Here is a 16749-nt window from a genome sequence, read left to right as displayed (position 1 = left end):
CACGCCATGCTTTAAATCCACACAAAATACAGAAAAGTGACTAAAGCCAATTAAATAGTTGTCCTTTTACCTTTGAGATCAGAAGGAGAGCTGGGAGAAGAGAGAGGGAGGTAGAGAAGTGGCCTTCGTCTGCGACACCCACTGGGCTGGCTGGCCCTTGCATTTATCCTCCTATTGTGACCCTTCACATTTCAGCTGCTCGTCTATAAAAAGAACAGGACGCAACCAGAGACGGCTCGTGACATTCAGCGCGTCTCGGGCTGGAGTGGTCTGGTGGCAGCTGGCCAGCGAAAGGGCAAAAAGGGGCTGTTGAGTGGAAAACGGCACAGAAGGAAATGAGGAAAACTGCGTGAGAACATGGAGAATGAAGGAAGCGTTACTTCCTTTTAACATCTTCTCTGCCAGTGGTTCTCAAGATTTTTGGGTCCAGGGACAGGGATTCCCTTATAATCCAAACGCCAATTAAACGTAAGTACCAAATGTACACTAAAAAGGCCAAAAAACTGTGATTCTCAAAGTGTGGCACCACTAGTCGTACGTGGGCTCCCTCTGGTGGTACGTGAAAGAATCACTGCCTAAGCACAATTCAGTTGTATTCAACTTGTAAGTTCAATACATTTGAAAAATGAATTGAAAACATTTTTGTTTTTTTTAAATCTATTTAGGTGCAATTTGTATAAAATTTTTTACATGCAATACATTTTAATTGAATTATTATTTAGGTAAGTTTTTTTTTTTTTCCTTTATGTAAGCGCAGTGTTAGAAACCTCTGATGTCCAAATTTGGTGAGTTTCATATTTTTTCACAAACTGATACTATTGGTTAGTCCCCATGTGGGTCTGTAGTTTTTACAAATTATTGAATTAATTTTTGAAAAGGGCTTGGGCTCTCAGATGATGCAATCTTAATGGCTTAAGAAACATGTTGTTTTTGTGGGTTTGTTTTACTGAAGGAGGTGCCAGGATTCTTCCTGGCGACAGCAATATACTTTTTAGGAATTAAACCTCAGCCTTATTTTTGATAAACACTTCGGACTACTACACTAATGTATTTTAATGTTGGCTTTTTTTCGGTGGTAATTGGTGCAAAACTCTGAAGTTGCCTATTTTCGAGAAAAAAAAAGTCATAATGTTCACATTTTAGAAAGTTTCTCAAGAAAAAAAGTAATCTTGAGTTAGGATAAAACCTTCTGTTTACAAAGTTCCATTGGGAAGTTAATTTAAAAAAATGCATCTTCTGTAGTAATTCCCATAATAATATGCCTTTTTGTTCTTTAAAAAAAAAAAGACTTTTTATTCATTACGGGGATGTCAGATAAAGTCCTCCATAAATAAAGTTGTGTTGAGTTGACAATGTCACAATCATAACAGAGCTTTTAATTGTACTTAAGCGAAGGGAAGAGTAATTGATTTATTTTGTTTGCTGCATTGGCACACTGGTCCCCAAGTGTGGGTATACATTTGTTTTCAATTATTTATTATTATTTTGTGGACCCACAAGCCACAGGTTGCGGATCTGGAGATCCATGGATTACATTTTGAGAACACAAAGACAGACGAAAGACAAACTTATTATGGTTCTACTATGAGAAGCGCTGCAGCATTTAGAAAGCAGTGAAATGACGTTATATACAGGATACTGAATGTGCCTTTCGTAATCCAACCCCGCGTTCAGTAACACAGAGCGAGCTGATCCTTGACCTTTCTGTGACCTTTTCCTGTCGTCCTTTCTCGGTGGGAGGAAGTTGGGGTCAGCTGGCATGCACGGTAAAGGTCACACATGCACAGTCCAGTTGCACAACCTTTGGTTTGCCCAGTCGTCAAGCAGAAAGTTACAGATCTGCACCAGCGACATGGCTGTTTTGTGATTTTTTTATTTTTTTTTTCGGGCACAGTTCTGAGGTGCGGGGTTCAATCCCCGTCCCCGCCTGTGTGGAGTTTGCATGTTCTCCCCGTGCCTGCGTGGGTTTTCTCCGGGCACTCCGGTTTCCTCCCACATCCCAAAAACATGCATTAATTGGAGACTCTAAATTGCCCGTAGGCATGACTGTGAGTGTGAATGGTTGTTAGTTTCTATGTGCCCTGCGATTGGCTGGCAACCAGTTCAGGGTGTACCCCGCCTTCTGCCCGATGACAGCTGGGATAGGCTCCAGCACGCCCGCGACCCTAGTGAGGAGAAGCGGCTCAGAAAATGGATGGATGGATGGGTGGGTGCACACACCATTTTTTAACATCTTTAGTGATTTTTCAAATGTGAGAGAATGTGTCATTTTTCTTCCGGTGAAAGACGTGTGAGACATGTACAAAAGATTCTGATTGTGAAGAGAAGCCAGGCGCTGATAAAAAAATTTCAACAACCGTGGAAAGAAAAGAAAGAATATAGAGAGTTATAACAATAATAAAGAAAGTTATTTCTTTATTCATTACGTGGCAGTGAAAACCCAAGGAGCAGCGGCCAGATCAGCATTTAATGTGGTCCACTAAAGCAAAAAAACAAGTCTCTTCTCCATGTTTCTTGCTCAATGCTAATGGCCTAATGGTATCATGGAGTTGGTGGTTTGGTTGAACTGGGTGTTGACCACACACACGAGGATTTGTGATCAGAACTATTAAACAGGTTTAACATTTACCACTGTCGGCCCCAAACACTTTCTGAGCAGATCGGGGAGGAAAATCTACTCTTAGCACACCCCATACCACAGGATAATCATTCACAGGCATTCCAGGATCGGGCCTTTGCTCACACAGTAAATGTATGTGTGTACCCTACCTTGCTATACCAGAAAAGAGATGGATAGAAAGTTGTGGTCTTGACAAGTCATCATGCACGCCTGTGATGAGAAGACAACAACTGCAAGTTCCCAAATGACATAGTGTAATTTTACTTGACTTCTGCCATTATGTGCTCTAGTGTATATACATACGTCTTAGGCCGCCACTGTTTTAATGACCTTTCACAGTCACAGATTTGGATGAATCTAATAACCAAGTATTTTACGTGAATTGTGCAGAATTAATCATTGCTTAATAGGAAAAACGGAGTGCACTACTATTTTGCGTGCAGTTTTATTCCCAATGTGCTCAGTTATTAACACAGGTTGAATATATAATTAACAGCAAACAAAAACAAACAAAAAACACTTTTGTAATCGAGTACATATCAGAGTTTGTACTTTAACTTTTCCGTAAGTGAAGCAGTTGACTCAGCACTAGTACTTTTATCAGTCTTGTTTACGCAAGTGGCTGTGAGTACTTTTGCCACCTCTGCTACTGAGTAACAATTATACAGTGACGGTAGTATTGCTAAATAACACAGAAAAGCTTATGGTGCTACAAGTGAAGATAAGATCATTGGTTTGCTTCCTGTCACCACATATTAAGCTCAATCATTTGTATGCCTACTCAGAATGTCCATGTACCGTTTTAAATTCTGACTAAGTGATCAGAATGTAAAAAAATGGGGACATTGCACAAGTCTGCCTTTTATATGGCTGGTGCAATGTGGAACTTCCTGCTACAAACAATGAATAAGACAGAGCAGAGGAAGTCAAAGCAAAAGGAGAACTAGAGCTTGTTATTTTGGGATATTTTGCAATAAATGTAACACAAATGAGTTGCTTTCGATCTTTTCGCGACAGTACTGTATCAGAAAGATCAAACACTATGTTAAAAAAAAAGAAAAAAAAAAGTGAAGTAGACGAGCCAGTTACAGTTGCCAATTTGTCAGGATCAAAAAATGGAGGAAAACATTCTTGTCAATGAGTTCTATTGTGTTAGCCAAGTAATCAACGAGTGAGGATGGTTTTCTGCGTCCCAGCCACTTAAAATGTGAGACAATATTTTCTCCTTACAACTGAGTTCCTCTTACTACCTCTTTTAGCTGTCACGCTATTGATGCTGTCATTTTTGCCTTCAACGTCTTCCTGTTAAGTTGTTGCCTTGCAGCATTTGCAGTATTTCAGCGCAGTCTGTGGGAGTGACACGATGGACTGGCTCACATCTACTACACTTATCATCACAGGTAAGATAATATATATTTAAAATATAGAGTTTTTCTACAAAAGAATACCTGCTTTCTGTTCTGATATTTTAAATCATCGGCACACTAGTCTTATCGGAAATGATGCGGGGACAACCATTAAGAGTCATTTCTGATTTTAAACAGCATTGATTAATTTTATCTATCTCCATCCATCCATCAATCTATTAAATCTGTCTCTTCTTGGTGATGGTACTACTCGCTACACATAACAGTATATCAGCAGCAGCACACAATTTGTTCTTGTTTTATCTTCTTCTCAGTATATAAAGTTGCAGTTGGTTTCAATATTGACCCTGTGGCTTGGAAGACCTTGAGGAACCCCGCAGAAGGTTTTGGCTACCAGATAGTACAAAGACAATCCGAGTGAGTGAAAGAATGGGATTCAAATGTCTCGTTAATGCGATGTGTTATGATAGCACTTTTCTGGTTGTATTTTGTCAGATTGCTAGTCAGTGCGCCCCTCGCTCAATATTCACAAAACAGACGGGGGCAAATCTTTAAATGCTCCACTGAGTCCTGCAGTGCGCTACAAATTTCAGGTAAGCGACACACTTTGCACAATCATTCAATCGCTCCCGCTTTAAAATGAAGATAGAAATTGTAAAATTGATTTGGTTGACTCGACTCTACTTTCTTCATACGGCACTTTGAAAAAAACAAACGCAGCTGACACAAAGTGCCGAATATAAATAATCTCGCCATCGCAGCGTGCATGACGTCACTCGCGTTGTTTTCAGCAGCTGAAGGTACCATGTAAACAAACAACTGGTTTTCTAAAAGTCGTTACTTTGTTCATTGGCGAGTAACCTCACATTCTCAATAATGATCAATGCAGCCCTGAGAATATAATATTCAGTCCTCTCACTCACTTTATTTCACTTTAGCGCCGGCTCTTGTTCTTCTCCATATCTCCTCCAACATGCATTCTTTGACGAGGATGGAATTTTATTAATTTCCTGGGTAGTCTGCTACCTATGTGCTTTGATAGGTTCAGCATTTATGGTTAGCAAAGTAGTTCAAAGGGGCTCAGCGTTAAACTTTGGATTAATTGCGTGGGAACAATTCTGTTAACTTGGGTAATAACAGTCACTACTTGTTTTTTTTTCCCCTGAGGGGAAAAAGGAGGCATCTATTATTATATATATTATGTCTTGGGTGGATGACACATAGGCAGAGCTACGTCTACATGGGGCCATAAGCAAAATTAAATTTTGTAGTGGAAGAACAACAGATAAAATCACTTTGATTTAAAACAAAAAATAAGTGCAAGAACAATAAAATCTCAATCAAATGCATACATAAATAATCATGATATAATGGTATGTGAGGGAAAAGTGCCCAAAAATATTTTAAAATGTGCAAAAGCTCCAGTATTTTTCTTTTTTCCAAATAAACTACCTTCATCTAAACATTGAACTTTTTTATGTTACTACATCAGAGACATCGTTTTCCGTGAATTGCTCTTGGAGGTCCCTTAGTGGTCACGGGCCCTAAGCAGGTGCATGGGTCTTAATCAATTATTCTCTTCGTTGCAGTGCCGGGTTTTGCCGTCAACATGTCGCTTGGTTTGAGCATGACAACTGATCCATCCACAAAAGATGCCATGGTGAGTCACAGTGATTTTGGACGTGAGTGTGTATTCCTGCCCATCCCACCACCGATCTGTTCCCTTGCAGGTATGTGGTCCGACCATCCCGAAAGACTGCGGAAGCATCACCATGTACAACGGTGTGTGCTTGGTGCTAGACTCTTCTGATCGCCTCAAACCTCCCATCCCTTCTTCTCTTGATGGTGCTTCACTTTTAATTTTGAATTTTAATTTGCTTTTAATGTCAAAGGGAGTTTGCATTGTTCAAAAGACTTGAATGTAGCCTCACTTCAATGATAGCCCCGCCCCCTCTGACCAAAGCCACGCCACTCACTATCGTGCACAAGTGCGATTCTCAAACATGGCCGTTCATTGTGGCTTTTGACTATTCAAGTGCCTAGTCATTATAAATAGTCACCGAGAACACCAGCAGCGCAAGTAATACAAAGCTAGCATTAGCACTATAAACAAGCCGACGTTACGTTGGTAGCATGACTTATTTGTAATGGAGTGTTACTATAACACTAAATGTTATCCGTTTGAAATGTTATATTTTTGGATTGTACAGTCAATTAAAAAAAAAATCAAAACAGGTGATAAACTTACCTGTCGGGCAGAAATGTTGCTAATGTCCCTTCGCTCTGCTTGTTTGCTGGGGTAGTAAATTTGATCACGTCCGGTGTTCTTCCTGGAAAGAAGACACCCGGATGTTGAGAATGGTGCAGGCAGACTCCGCTGACACACACTCGCTGTTTTGTAAATCACAAATGTTTATGACATCAACTCAAGGAGTGGGTTCAAAACATTTGGTTGACAACAGGACATTTCAACAATAAAGCACGCATTAATAGTTATCATGTTAATCAGATAACCTCACTATCTTACGCCCAGTTGTTGTCAAATGAGGAATGGGCATTTTTTTTAAAAATTCCAGTGGTGGATATTTTCAGCAAAGTTCAGGAAGCCCAAGGAAACAGGTCAGCGCACCAACCACAAACGGCATCACTCTTATTGCAAAACGACAATCGTTAAGATGCATCGAAGAGGAGCCTCTGCCTGCCAATAACAGTCGTTTGAGTGGAATCAGCCTCATTAATATTCCATTCAGTTGTAACAATGGTTGATGTGGTACCTTAAGGCCAAAAGTGGCTCTGTTGTCCATTTTTTAAAATGTATTAACAATGCTCATGGTGCAGGTTCTGATATTTTGATGACGAGTTAGGTTTTTTTGAATAAGAATAAATACAAGGAAGTCGTCACAAGAATTCTTCTTCATGACTAGAGTGTCGAAGTGAAGCGGACATCGCATTTCTGCTGGACGGCTCGGGCAGCGTAGATTGGAAAGACTTTGAAAAAATGAAGACTTTTGTCATTAATCTCATCGGCTTCTTTGTGGCCAAAGATTCCAAGGTGAGAGACTGTAAGACTATTTTGTATTTTGTACATCTTTTAATATACTGTACTGTATGTCTTTTATCTACTCTCCAAAGTTTGCCATTGTCCAATTCTCTAACAAACCCATCATCCATTACAATTTTAATAATTTCAATGTTAACACCTGGAGAGCTGACATTAATGGAATAAGGCAGTTAAGAGGAGCGACGAACACAGCCAAGGCCATTCGGAGTGTTATGTATGTATTTTTTCTCCACGCTCTTACGCAATCTGAATCGCTATCATTACTTCAAACGTATCAATGAATCTTTATTGAACACTGATATTTGTGTTGGTATAGGAATGATGTCTTTTCAGAAGACACAGGTTCAAGGCCCAACGTGAAGAAGATTCTAATAGTGATCACTGATGGAGAATCTAGTGACAGTTATGATTTGGTAGCAGCAGTAGATATAGCCAAAAGAAAAAATATAGTTCGATTTGCTATCGGGGTGAGTTGTACTTCACGCACGACAACAGTAACTTGGGATTTCACGTGCTTAAATGTTACCGTATTTTTCTTTGTTTTGGCAAGGTGGGGAGCGCATTTGAAAAGCAAAAGGCGAAAAGGGAGCTGAACACCATCGCGTCTTCTCCCTCAACAAAGCATGTGTTTCAAGTGCAGAACTTCAACGCGCTTGACGCAATACAGCAGACTTTGCAGGACAGCATCTTTGCGATTGAAGGTACAGATGGGAACTTTCCATAGGAATAAGCATTCTTTCTTCTATTTGTTCTCTGTGCAATGTAATGGAGAATAAGGGCACATTGAACATGAAAAATACAAATAAAAGAAGCCATCATTTTACAGGGAGAGGTTAAAATATGGTGTGAAAAATCTTGGATTTTTAGGAGAATAATGTAGTGTTCACAAGAATCAAATGCAAATATTATGAGAAAATGTTAAAACTGCGTGAGGAAAAAGCTTGTAATTTTAGGACACTGAAGTTGTGATATTAGCAGAGTAAGGTTGAAGCGTTATGCCAAAACCAAAAAGTTAGCAAATTACGATAATATTTGTAATTTTGCAACAGTCATAATATGCAAAGCATCAACATATACCATACCCGTGTTAAGATGAGCACTGTTGGGGACCATTTGAGTGCGAATTTTGAAATACACTTGCTAAAATTAGGAGTTTATTTTATAATTGTACAATTTTGTAACAAAAATAACCGGGTTATTCTTGTAGTGTTATGATAATAATAACAATACCCACACTGAAAAATAAGTGTCTTCCCAATAGCAGAACAGACTAAAAACAAATATTTCATAAGATGAATATTACAATACATCCACATATTAAAATAATTCATAATTTTACATCATTCAAATTTAAACATATAACAACACAAGCCTTAATTTTACCAGAATACCGTTGAATTATTCTGATTATTGTCATTATTTTGTGATTAGAAAATATTATGAGAATACGATTTTATTCTTGAAACTTTTTTTTCCCCCCTATCGTAATACTTTAATAGCTCTTTATTTCTCCTAATTTTAGGACTTTGTCCTTGTTATGTTAGGGTTTTTTTTTTTTCTCAGCGTGTTTGTAATCGTTCGTACAAATTTCAAAAACAAAAAAGATAACACTGTGAGAAAGAAATCATAGCTATACATGAATAATAAATTACAAGAGAAAATAATTATGGGGGGGAAATTACATTGTTAAACTGTAATGTGTTTATTTAATTATCGCAGGATCTCAATCGAGCGGCGAGAAGCTGAAAATGGAGATGGCCCAGCGGGGATTCAGCGCTGCCTTTATACCTGGGGTACTAAAATCGAGCACACGTGAACAGCACAATCGTTCTGTCCCTTTCAAAAGATTTTCCTGAAGTTCCTGCCATCACTTCAGGGAGTACAGATTGCGTCTGTCGGTGCAAACGAATGGAGAGGTGGCTTCCAAACGTACATGGGCCAGGGAGGAACTTCCTATTTGCCTATGAACATTGATCCTGACAGCTATCTGGGTATGAAAATGAGAATATTTAGGAAAATAGATTTTTTTTTTGTAATTGCTGTAAAACTCTGGAAAAATAATCATTGAATGAAAAAAAAGGTGTGGTACTATATAGTAGACAGACTACATACTAAAAAAAAAAATATTGTTCACTGCACAACTCTTACGCTGTATAAGGATTTTGTGTTTCTTTATCCTCATCGCTCTTATCCTATTTAACAAATGTTGGGACCAAAGACGCACACTGCACTACCTGCTGGATCTGGAGCTGCACTGCACAATCTCGTCTCCCTGTCCAATTTCAGGTTATTCCATAACAGTTGCCCAAACGCGCTTCTCAAGTGTGACCGTACTTGGTGCTCCGAGATACCAACACAGAGGAGTTGTGATGGTGATTTCCCAAAACAGGCTTGGCCAAACAATAGATCCCTTCAATTGGCAGGTATGCTCCCACAATGTTACTTACATACTGTATAATTTGTATTCATTCTTGATTTCAAAAGTGTCCTACACAATTGAATAAGCCGTTATGAGTCCACCAATGGGGGAAGAGCAGCAAAGCAGACACAAGAAGAAAAAAAAAAGCAAAATGAAAATATCCCCCCAAAATTGATTTGTTTGAAATTTTTGAATGTGATTTATTTCCTAATAATGAGAAATTGAATGTTTTTTATTTTTTTTTATTTTGCAAATGCGTTAAAAAAAAAAAAAAAGACATGCCACATATGCACATGTAAAGAAAAAAAACTCATTCTCACTATGAGGTGTTGTGTGCAAAGGTTTGAGGGGGAAAAAATGATTTATTCCATTTTGGAATGAGGCTGTAACATAACAAAATGTGGAAAAAGGGAAGCGCTCTGAATGTTTTCCAAATGTACAGAATCACAACAGCTTATGTTGCTGCAGTATCAGATCGGTGAATATTTCGGGGCAGTGGTTTGTGCCATGGACGTGAATCGGGACAAGAGCACAGATGTGATCCTCATATCCGCCCCCATGTTTGTGGAGGATGATAGAGAGGGGAGGGTTTATGTTTGCAACATGATCCGCTTGGTGAGTCACTTTGAGAAGGTTTTTTTTTTTTTATATAACTTTTCTTGAAAATCTGTTCTATCACCACTGAGCCTCATCCTCATATATCTCTACCAGCAAGTTGAGTGTCGGTTCGAGTCTCCGGTAGTCCTGAGAGGAGCCCAATCCCCCAGAGGACGGTTCGGTTCTTCCCTTGCGATACTTCCTGACCTCAACTCAGATGGACTCAATGACTTGGCGGTTGGGGCGCCGTTGGAGGATGACGGACAAGGCAGCGTCTACATATTTCACGGCGAGCGAAGAGGGATCTCAACTACTTTCTCACAGGTGAATTGATCATCAACCATTATTTCCTTTACACACAGCTGAAGTGGCAAAAGTACTCACACTCTGTACTTAAAGGTTCCTGTAAAGCAGGGGCGTCAAACTTAGTTTTGTCTTGGGCCACATTGGAGTTTTGGTTTCCCTCAGTGGGCCATTATCAAACCATTTAAATGTTTCATTGACTCATCGTAGTATTACACATGCACAACAAATTGATGGAAAGCTACTTTTGAAATCAGATTTCAAGAATAGTACTTTGTTCAACTATATTGTTCAAGTGACTGTAAAGAGGGTTTTGGTCGCAAAAAAAATGCTTAAAATATGTCACCCTAATTATTTTTTACCTAGGAGAATTTGAAATTTTGGTACGGACTTTAGCAAGAATCATGGAATTGGAGGCACATGATTTGTTTTTGCGGGCCACATAAAATGATGTGGTGGGCCGGATCTGGCCCCCGGACCTTGAATTTGACACCTTTGCTGTAAAGTGAAAATAAATGTATTGTTGATTAGTCACACCACAGAGAAGAGCGCTGTTAACAAACCAGCTAAATTTGAATGACTGAGTATATAAAATGAGGCCTCAAAAAAATAAAATAATAATAATAAACAAATCAAGCCATATTCTCCACTCTCAAACACTGTGGGCGTGTCCGCTGAATGAGCTGAAACCACACCTCGCTCAACTGTCAATCAAATACCACAGCTAGGACCTCGAAAAGTGGATGCTACTCCATCTAGCGTCTTTCTTATAATTCCACGTTTGAGCCACAAAAATATATATCTGTCGCATGTTCTTGTTCAAGAGCATGCAAGCAACATTAGCACTGGCTCAACAGTGCCGCCCCCCACAGAATGCCGCTCTGGGCGACCGCCAGATCAGAAACTGCACCTGATCGCACCACTGACAATATAAAACAAGATGTTTACTTATTCACTCCTTTAGAGGATTGCTGGCTCAGAATTCAAGTCAAGACTCCGGTTCTTCGGCATGTCCATAAGCCAGTCCTCTGCGGACCTCAGCAGGGACGGCCTGCCTGACCTTGCGGTGGGTTCAAAAGGAACAGTCACCTTACTCAGGTAAGGGATACTATGTTGTTACGCCATTGTTATAAGGCAGCAGCTTTTGGGCAATTCAGATGTTACGACTTGCGCTCTTTGGTTTATTCCACTACTTGTTATAAGTGGTAATTAATGTGATGCAGCATTTGTCCAGTCACATTCCAAGCATTATTAGTGCTCGCACAACAATGCTCACATTTACACCAATGGAAAATTTAGAGTCTTCAACGAAGCTAATATTCACGTTTTTCTTGGTATTTGGGAGGAATCCTGAATACTAGAGAAAACCCAGGCCAGCACGGACTGGGAGAAACATGAATTCCTCCACAAAGGACGTTCTGAGCTGAGATTCGAACCCCGAACGTTATAACTGTGAGGCAAACTGGCTCACCACTCATCTCATCCATTGTGCTGCCCATTTTGCGTAATCTCGCAAACCAAATCAAAACGAAACTCGTCGCCCTTGCGCTTAAGCACCATTGTTTTAGGAAGGGAAAGACGACGTGAAACATTATTTGCGCCTACTTGTGTGTGTTTCCAGATCCAAACCCATTGTGTTGGTAGAAAGCATACTTTCCTACACCCCGAAACAAGTCACGACGATTGCTAACTGCGACAATCCAAAGCTCTTCCTTGCAGACATCTGCTTTATGATGAGCAAACAATCGAACGTGCAAGGAGGTGCCTAATTCTCCACTCTTCATTCCATGACATGTGTATGCATCATGTTCACTTGTAAACTTGAACTTGTTGCAGCGAAAGCAAGAGTTAATTATACTTTAACGCTGGATGCCAACCGCAAGGTGCCCAATAACCGAGCTTACATCAGTGACAAGAACCGGGAAAAGGGCGGGACCATGGTTCTCGATTTAGCAAGGCCACAATGCTTAAGTGTCAAATTCTACATCGAGGTGAGTTGTTGGATGGAACCAAAGACCCGTGCGAGGCTGATGTGGTTCTCGGCCGTCTCTTCCTCACCGTCTTGATGTTCACAGCCCTGCCCAGAAGATGCTTTGAATCCTCTTCACAATGAGCTCCGACTCTCATTTGAGGGTTTGCCCGCTGCCAATAACCTGAGCCCGAGTCTGGCACAACAGGCCCAGATGACCACCATTCATCTGGTGAGACGGCTTCATTCATCTGTGCCTTGTAAGGTTTGGAGATCTCTCGCAGTGCTTTCAATGTTCACCTGTCATCTGCTCTCCACAGTTGGCCTTTGAGATCGACTGTGGCAAAGACAAGGAATGTGTAGACGACCTCAAACTGGATTTCAACTTCAGCAGGTCAGAGTCATTTTATCAAGGTTTTTAAGGTCTGGTTCTGCAATGTTTGACGTCTCTCATGATGGCACAGATCCTTGGAGGTTAAAGTGGGCATTGATGAGCTCTTGAATGTCACCGTATCCGTCGAGAACCTGGGCGAAAACTCCTACAACACCCTTGTCGTTCTCACGTACCCAGCTGCATTCTCCTACAGGAAATTTACCGTCCTGCAGGTAGGGATGAACACGAACAAAGACTTCTTCCTCTCCAGTTATGGTGATTCTGGATTTTTCGCAAAGGTTGAATCGAGGCAACTGGACTCATCTTGTTTGCTGAAGATGTCTCACCTTTAATCCAAAAGGCTTCTTTAGTTTTAAATATTGGCTATAAAAGTCAAATATCCATTTTAACTGGGAAAGGTGGCAGTTAAATTTGGAGTGTCTCTATGTATGAATCTGGAGGGTGTGGTCACAATAGCATTATTGTTGTTGTTCAAGGTGGCTGGTGAATGGCTGTCCTGCTACCCTCAAACAACTTGTTAAATAGCCACCTTTCCGAGGACCATCTTCCAGCTCTATCAAATCAGCGGTCTGCCTAAATATCCAGAATTTGGACACCATTGTTCTCAAAGAAATGCCCCTTCACTTTAACTTAAAATTTAGAACTGAAGCAGCCTACTGGATTTTAGGTGAAACGTCTTTCACAAACTAGATGAGTGCAGTTGCCTCTATTCAACGTTGGAGATTTAGCGTGACCTGAATGACTGAGAATCTACACAGAAATGATTTTGGATTTCTTATCTCCTTACAGGGACGTGTTGAGTGCAACTCCTTGGACGGTGAAGGCGTCGTATCTCGGGGAAAGACAGACTGCACCATTGACAAGCCCATTTTCAGGAGTAACTCAACGGTTGGTTCAGTGCTATGTAAAAACACTGTCGTTACCTATTGCTGTGTAAGCAAAAGAGTACAACACACATTGCACATTATTACAACACATGCATTGAATCTATGCCAGTACTTCTTGGATGCATCAATATGTTGAATTGTGCTGTGTAAAACATTACAGGTAGAAAGTACAAATATTTTGTTACTTTGCTGAAGTAGATTTTTTTTAGCCGCTGTATTGTATAAAAATGTAAGTTTTTCTTTCTTTTACACCGGAGCATATTGCAGACTGTACTTTGTTATGTTTCATAAAACTCGGGAGTTAAATCAGTAAAGCTACTTTTACCAGAGTCTTTACTATCTGTACTTCTTAAGTACAAAGTGTGAGTACTTTTGCAACCTCTGAGAGAACTATAGAGAAATATCTATAGTATGATAGTATGTTAATATTTCAGAGACCCAAAACAAATCTCTGTAATTTTGATTACATTTCAGGCTGTCTTTGTGGTTTCGTACGGGATCGAAACCGAAAGCCAACTGGACAACAGGATATATGTCACAGCTAATGCAACAAGGTAAAATTCTTCAACCAGTGTGACACCATTATTTGTTGCACACTTGAATTGTTGTCTCTCTTTTAGTGGGAACGAGCGCCACTCGGCTCTAAGCCAACTTTACAAAGTGAAAGACATTGGTGTGAAGTACAGCATTTTTGTTACAATGGAAAGGTGTGTATTTGGACAGTAACGACAACTTGAGTAGTATCTGACCTGACCATTAATCTCATTTCTTTTCAGTTCTCTACGCTACATCAATTTCACTTACGGAAAAAATGACATGCAGAAGTCAGTCCAGCAATCCGTTCTGGTAAAGTCATCATTGAAAAAAAAAAAAAAAAAAAAAGTTCTTCAAGTTGATTTATTATTTTAAGTACCACTTTTGACTTTGTGTTAGGTTTCCAACAACATCCGAGCCTTTAATGTCACAGTGGTGATCAGGGTGCCCGTGAAGCTTGGTGAAAAGGACATCTGGGCAAATCTGAGCACTTTGCAGGTAGCACATCATTTCGTCTGTGTAAATATAGCTGTATGAAAACACCTTAACCATCTTTGTTTAAGTGACATGAACTGTCTCCGTTTCAGATTCCAGACTGCCAATACAGCAATGAGGAAAGAGCTAAGGTCATAAATTTTGTTGGTCAGCTGCAAAAAAATAAGATAGTGGTAAGAACAATTCAATCATTTTTATACTTTATAAGTGGGCACTTCATTATGCATAAAATGTGCTTGACTGTCCCACAGGACTGCTCGGTGGCCACATGCAGGGTGTTCAAGTGCAATAGATTCATGGGAAGGCTAGAGGGCACGCGGTACACAATATCTGCCAATATGAGTGCAGCATGGATCCAGCAGGTAATGCAGAAGTGTCTGTGAAAAAGGATGTGAAAGTATTTCATTCAACAGCCCATCTAAGTTTGCCATTATTCTCAAACAGATTGGACTCGACAAGGCCAAGTACATCTTTACCAGCACAGTCAGTCTGGAATATGACAAGAACCAGTACATCTTCTTTTCGACATCGTCTATTAACAACCCTCCCGTGCGCAAGGTAATTTTACAATATGATGTCACAGTTTGAATGTATTGACTCGAATATTATTGTTTATTTCAGATTGAAACAGAGGTAGAAGTGTATCCCCAACCAGACTTTACCAAAGAGATAGTCGGGGGATCCTTAGGGGGGGTGGCTATACTGGTTATACTCTCAGCTGTCCTTTATAAGGTGAGAAAATAATTACATGAATAAATGAATAAATCAAACAAATAAATCCAGATAATATTCCAAACCTTTTGTATTCATAGGCTGGATTTTTCAAGAGTAAATACAAAGAGATGATTAATGATGCCGACGGCGCAGAAACAGACGGCGCAGTGAGAGACGAGGCCACGCTCATGCCGGAATGAAAACACATTTTAAAAATGAAAAAATAATTTCAGCCTTTTGTTTGCAGGTGTACAAAACACTGAGGTCACGGTCCATTAGTCCTATTGGTGATTTCATACATTATTCAATAGAATTTCATGAGAACATATAAAGTGACATTTTTGCACTATTATTTTGTATAAGCTTAAACACTGGCTGCAATTGTATGGAACAGACGTACAAACAACATCTTGAAAATATGTTAGTTTTTCATATCTTATGATGTATTTTATTGTATTATTAAAATGTATTCAGAATAAAATAACATTTAAAAAAACTTTTGAGGTACTTAATTTAGTTGGGTTTGGCCTAATGGCAGCATTTGCACCGGGCAATACAGCTGAGATTGGGGTTCCAAAGTAAGCAAATTGCATGGTACCACTTTTTGATACCCGTTTATTTGGCACCCACTGTGATATGATAACTAAAGACTGGAGTTAAAAAAAAAATGAAAATCCTCACTTCTGTTCGACAACTGGAATGGAATGGGCAGAACCCAAAGGTGCTATTTAAGAAAAAACAAATTCATCACATTGTGTATTTAACTATTTAACTTGGGCAACTATTCATCATCTGAATTAAAGACAAGATAGTTCAGGGTTTATCGTTGCAAACAATTCCTTGGAGACCAAAACTTAAAAGCCCTTCTTGATGGAAATGTGTCTAAAGCACAGTAAGTGAATTGCCATAAGGGGTTAAAGGTGAGTCAATATTATATTGTCAGGGCTGCAATGAAAAGCCTCAAGTTTCTCCATGATACATGCATGCGACCAGGTAAACTGAGGCTGAAGCCACAAAGAAAGACAGGACTGATGATCCGTAGGAACCAGGTGCACCTGCTGAGGAAGTAGCCGCAGGAGACGGCATGTCACCAACTGTTGCCTTTAAGAATGATCCAAAACGCGATATTTTGGAAAATATCTGAATGTTGGCACGGAGGGATCTAGTATCTGTTGCAACGAGGGCCGGCTCGAACCAAGATAAGTCTGACTTGCAGATTAGAGGGCCGCCATCATCCCCCTACATAGAAAATAAAGGCAATGAACAACATTATCCATGCATCCAAATTTGCTATGCATAAAGAAATCCAGCCTAGACGTTTTTACATATGGGACTTGATGGGTGAATGAGCTCATCAGAAGGACAGTCCAGACTGGAAGGTTTGGAGAC

General features: G+C 39.8%; 2 protein-coding genes across 15 annotated transcripts in view; one reads left to right on the top strand and one right to left on the bottom strand.

Annotated features, from left to right (window-relative positions):
* Positions 1–70: 70 nt before the first annotated feature.
* The window catches only part of LOC133469687 (uncharacterized), a 35588-nt gene continuing 18909 nt past the window's right edge, over positions 71–16749 (bottom strand). For 4 of the 11 annotated variants that reach the window (XM_061757054.1, XM_061757057.1, XM_061757056.1 and 1 more), the window contains one exon: positions 15236–16599. In XM_061757054.1, coding sequence (XP_061613038.1) covers positions 16321–16599 — 279 coding nt within the window. In that variant the 3' untranslated portion in view covers positions 15236–16320. Of the gene's footprint in view, positions 307–2769; positions 2831–6235; positions 6318–15235; positions 16600–16749 lie in introns of those variants that run through there. The other 7 variants (XR_009785761.1, XM_061757062.1, XM_061757061.1 and 4 more) reach the window with 6 other exon arrangements.
* LOC133469688 (integrin alpha-M-like) lies at positions 280–15596 on the top strand. 4 transcript variants are annotated; one of them, XM_061757064.1, is made up of 31 exons: positions 280–468; positions 3931–4020; positions 4302–4404; positions 4483–4580; positions 5577–5647; positions 5718–5832; positions 6912–7039; positions 7120–7262; positions 7365–7515; positions 7599–7749; positions 8768–8841; positions 8925–9039; positions 9335–9471; positions 9936–10082; positions 10179–10388; positions 11332–11465; positions 11989–12128; positions 12204–12358; positions 12443–12568; positions 12657–12730; positions 12801–12942; positions 13520–13618; positions 14092–14171; positions 14238–14324; positions 14394–14463; positions 14551–14649; positions 14739–14819; positions 14898–15008; positions 15091–15204; positions 15268–15378; positions 15459–15596. In XM_061757064.1, exons 2-31 carry the CDS (start codon positions 3984–3986, stop codon positions 15558–15560), a joined length of 3405 nt encoding a protein of 1134 aa, XP_061613048.1. In that variant the 5' UTR covers positions 280–468; positions 3931–3983; the 3' UTR covers positions 15561–15596. The 4 variants fall into 4 exon arrangements, with proteins under 4 accessions (XP_061613048.1, XP_061613049.1, XP_061613047.1 ...); XM_061757065.1 differs by lacking the exon at positions 280–468 and having other exon boundaries at positions 3501–4020; positions 5718–5769; XM_061757063.1 differs by lacking the exon at positions 280–468 and having other exon boundaries at positions 3501–4020.

This window comes from Phyllopteryx taeniolatus, chromosome 19, assembly GCF_024500385.1.
Source record: "Phyllopteryx taeniolatus isolate TA_2022b chromosome 19, UOR_Ptae_1.2, whole genome shotgun sequence".
NCBI classification, from domain to species: Eukaryota; Metazoa; Chordata; class Actinopteri; order Syngnathiformes; family Syngnathidae; genus Phyllopteryx; species Phyllopteryx taeniolatus.
This window is presented reverse-complemented; position numbering and strand designations above follow the sequence as displayed.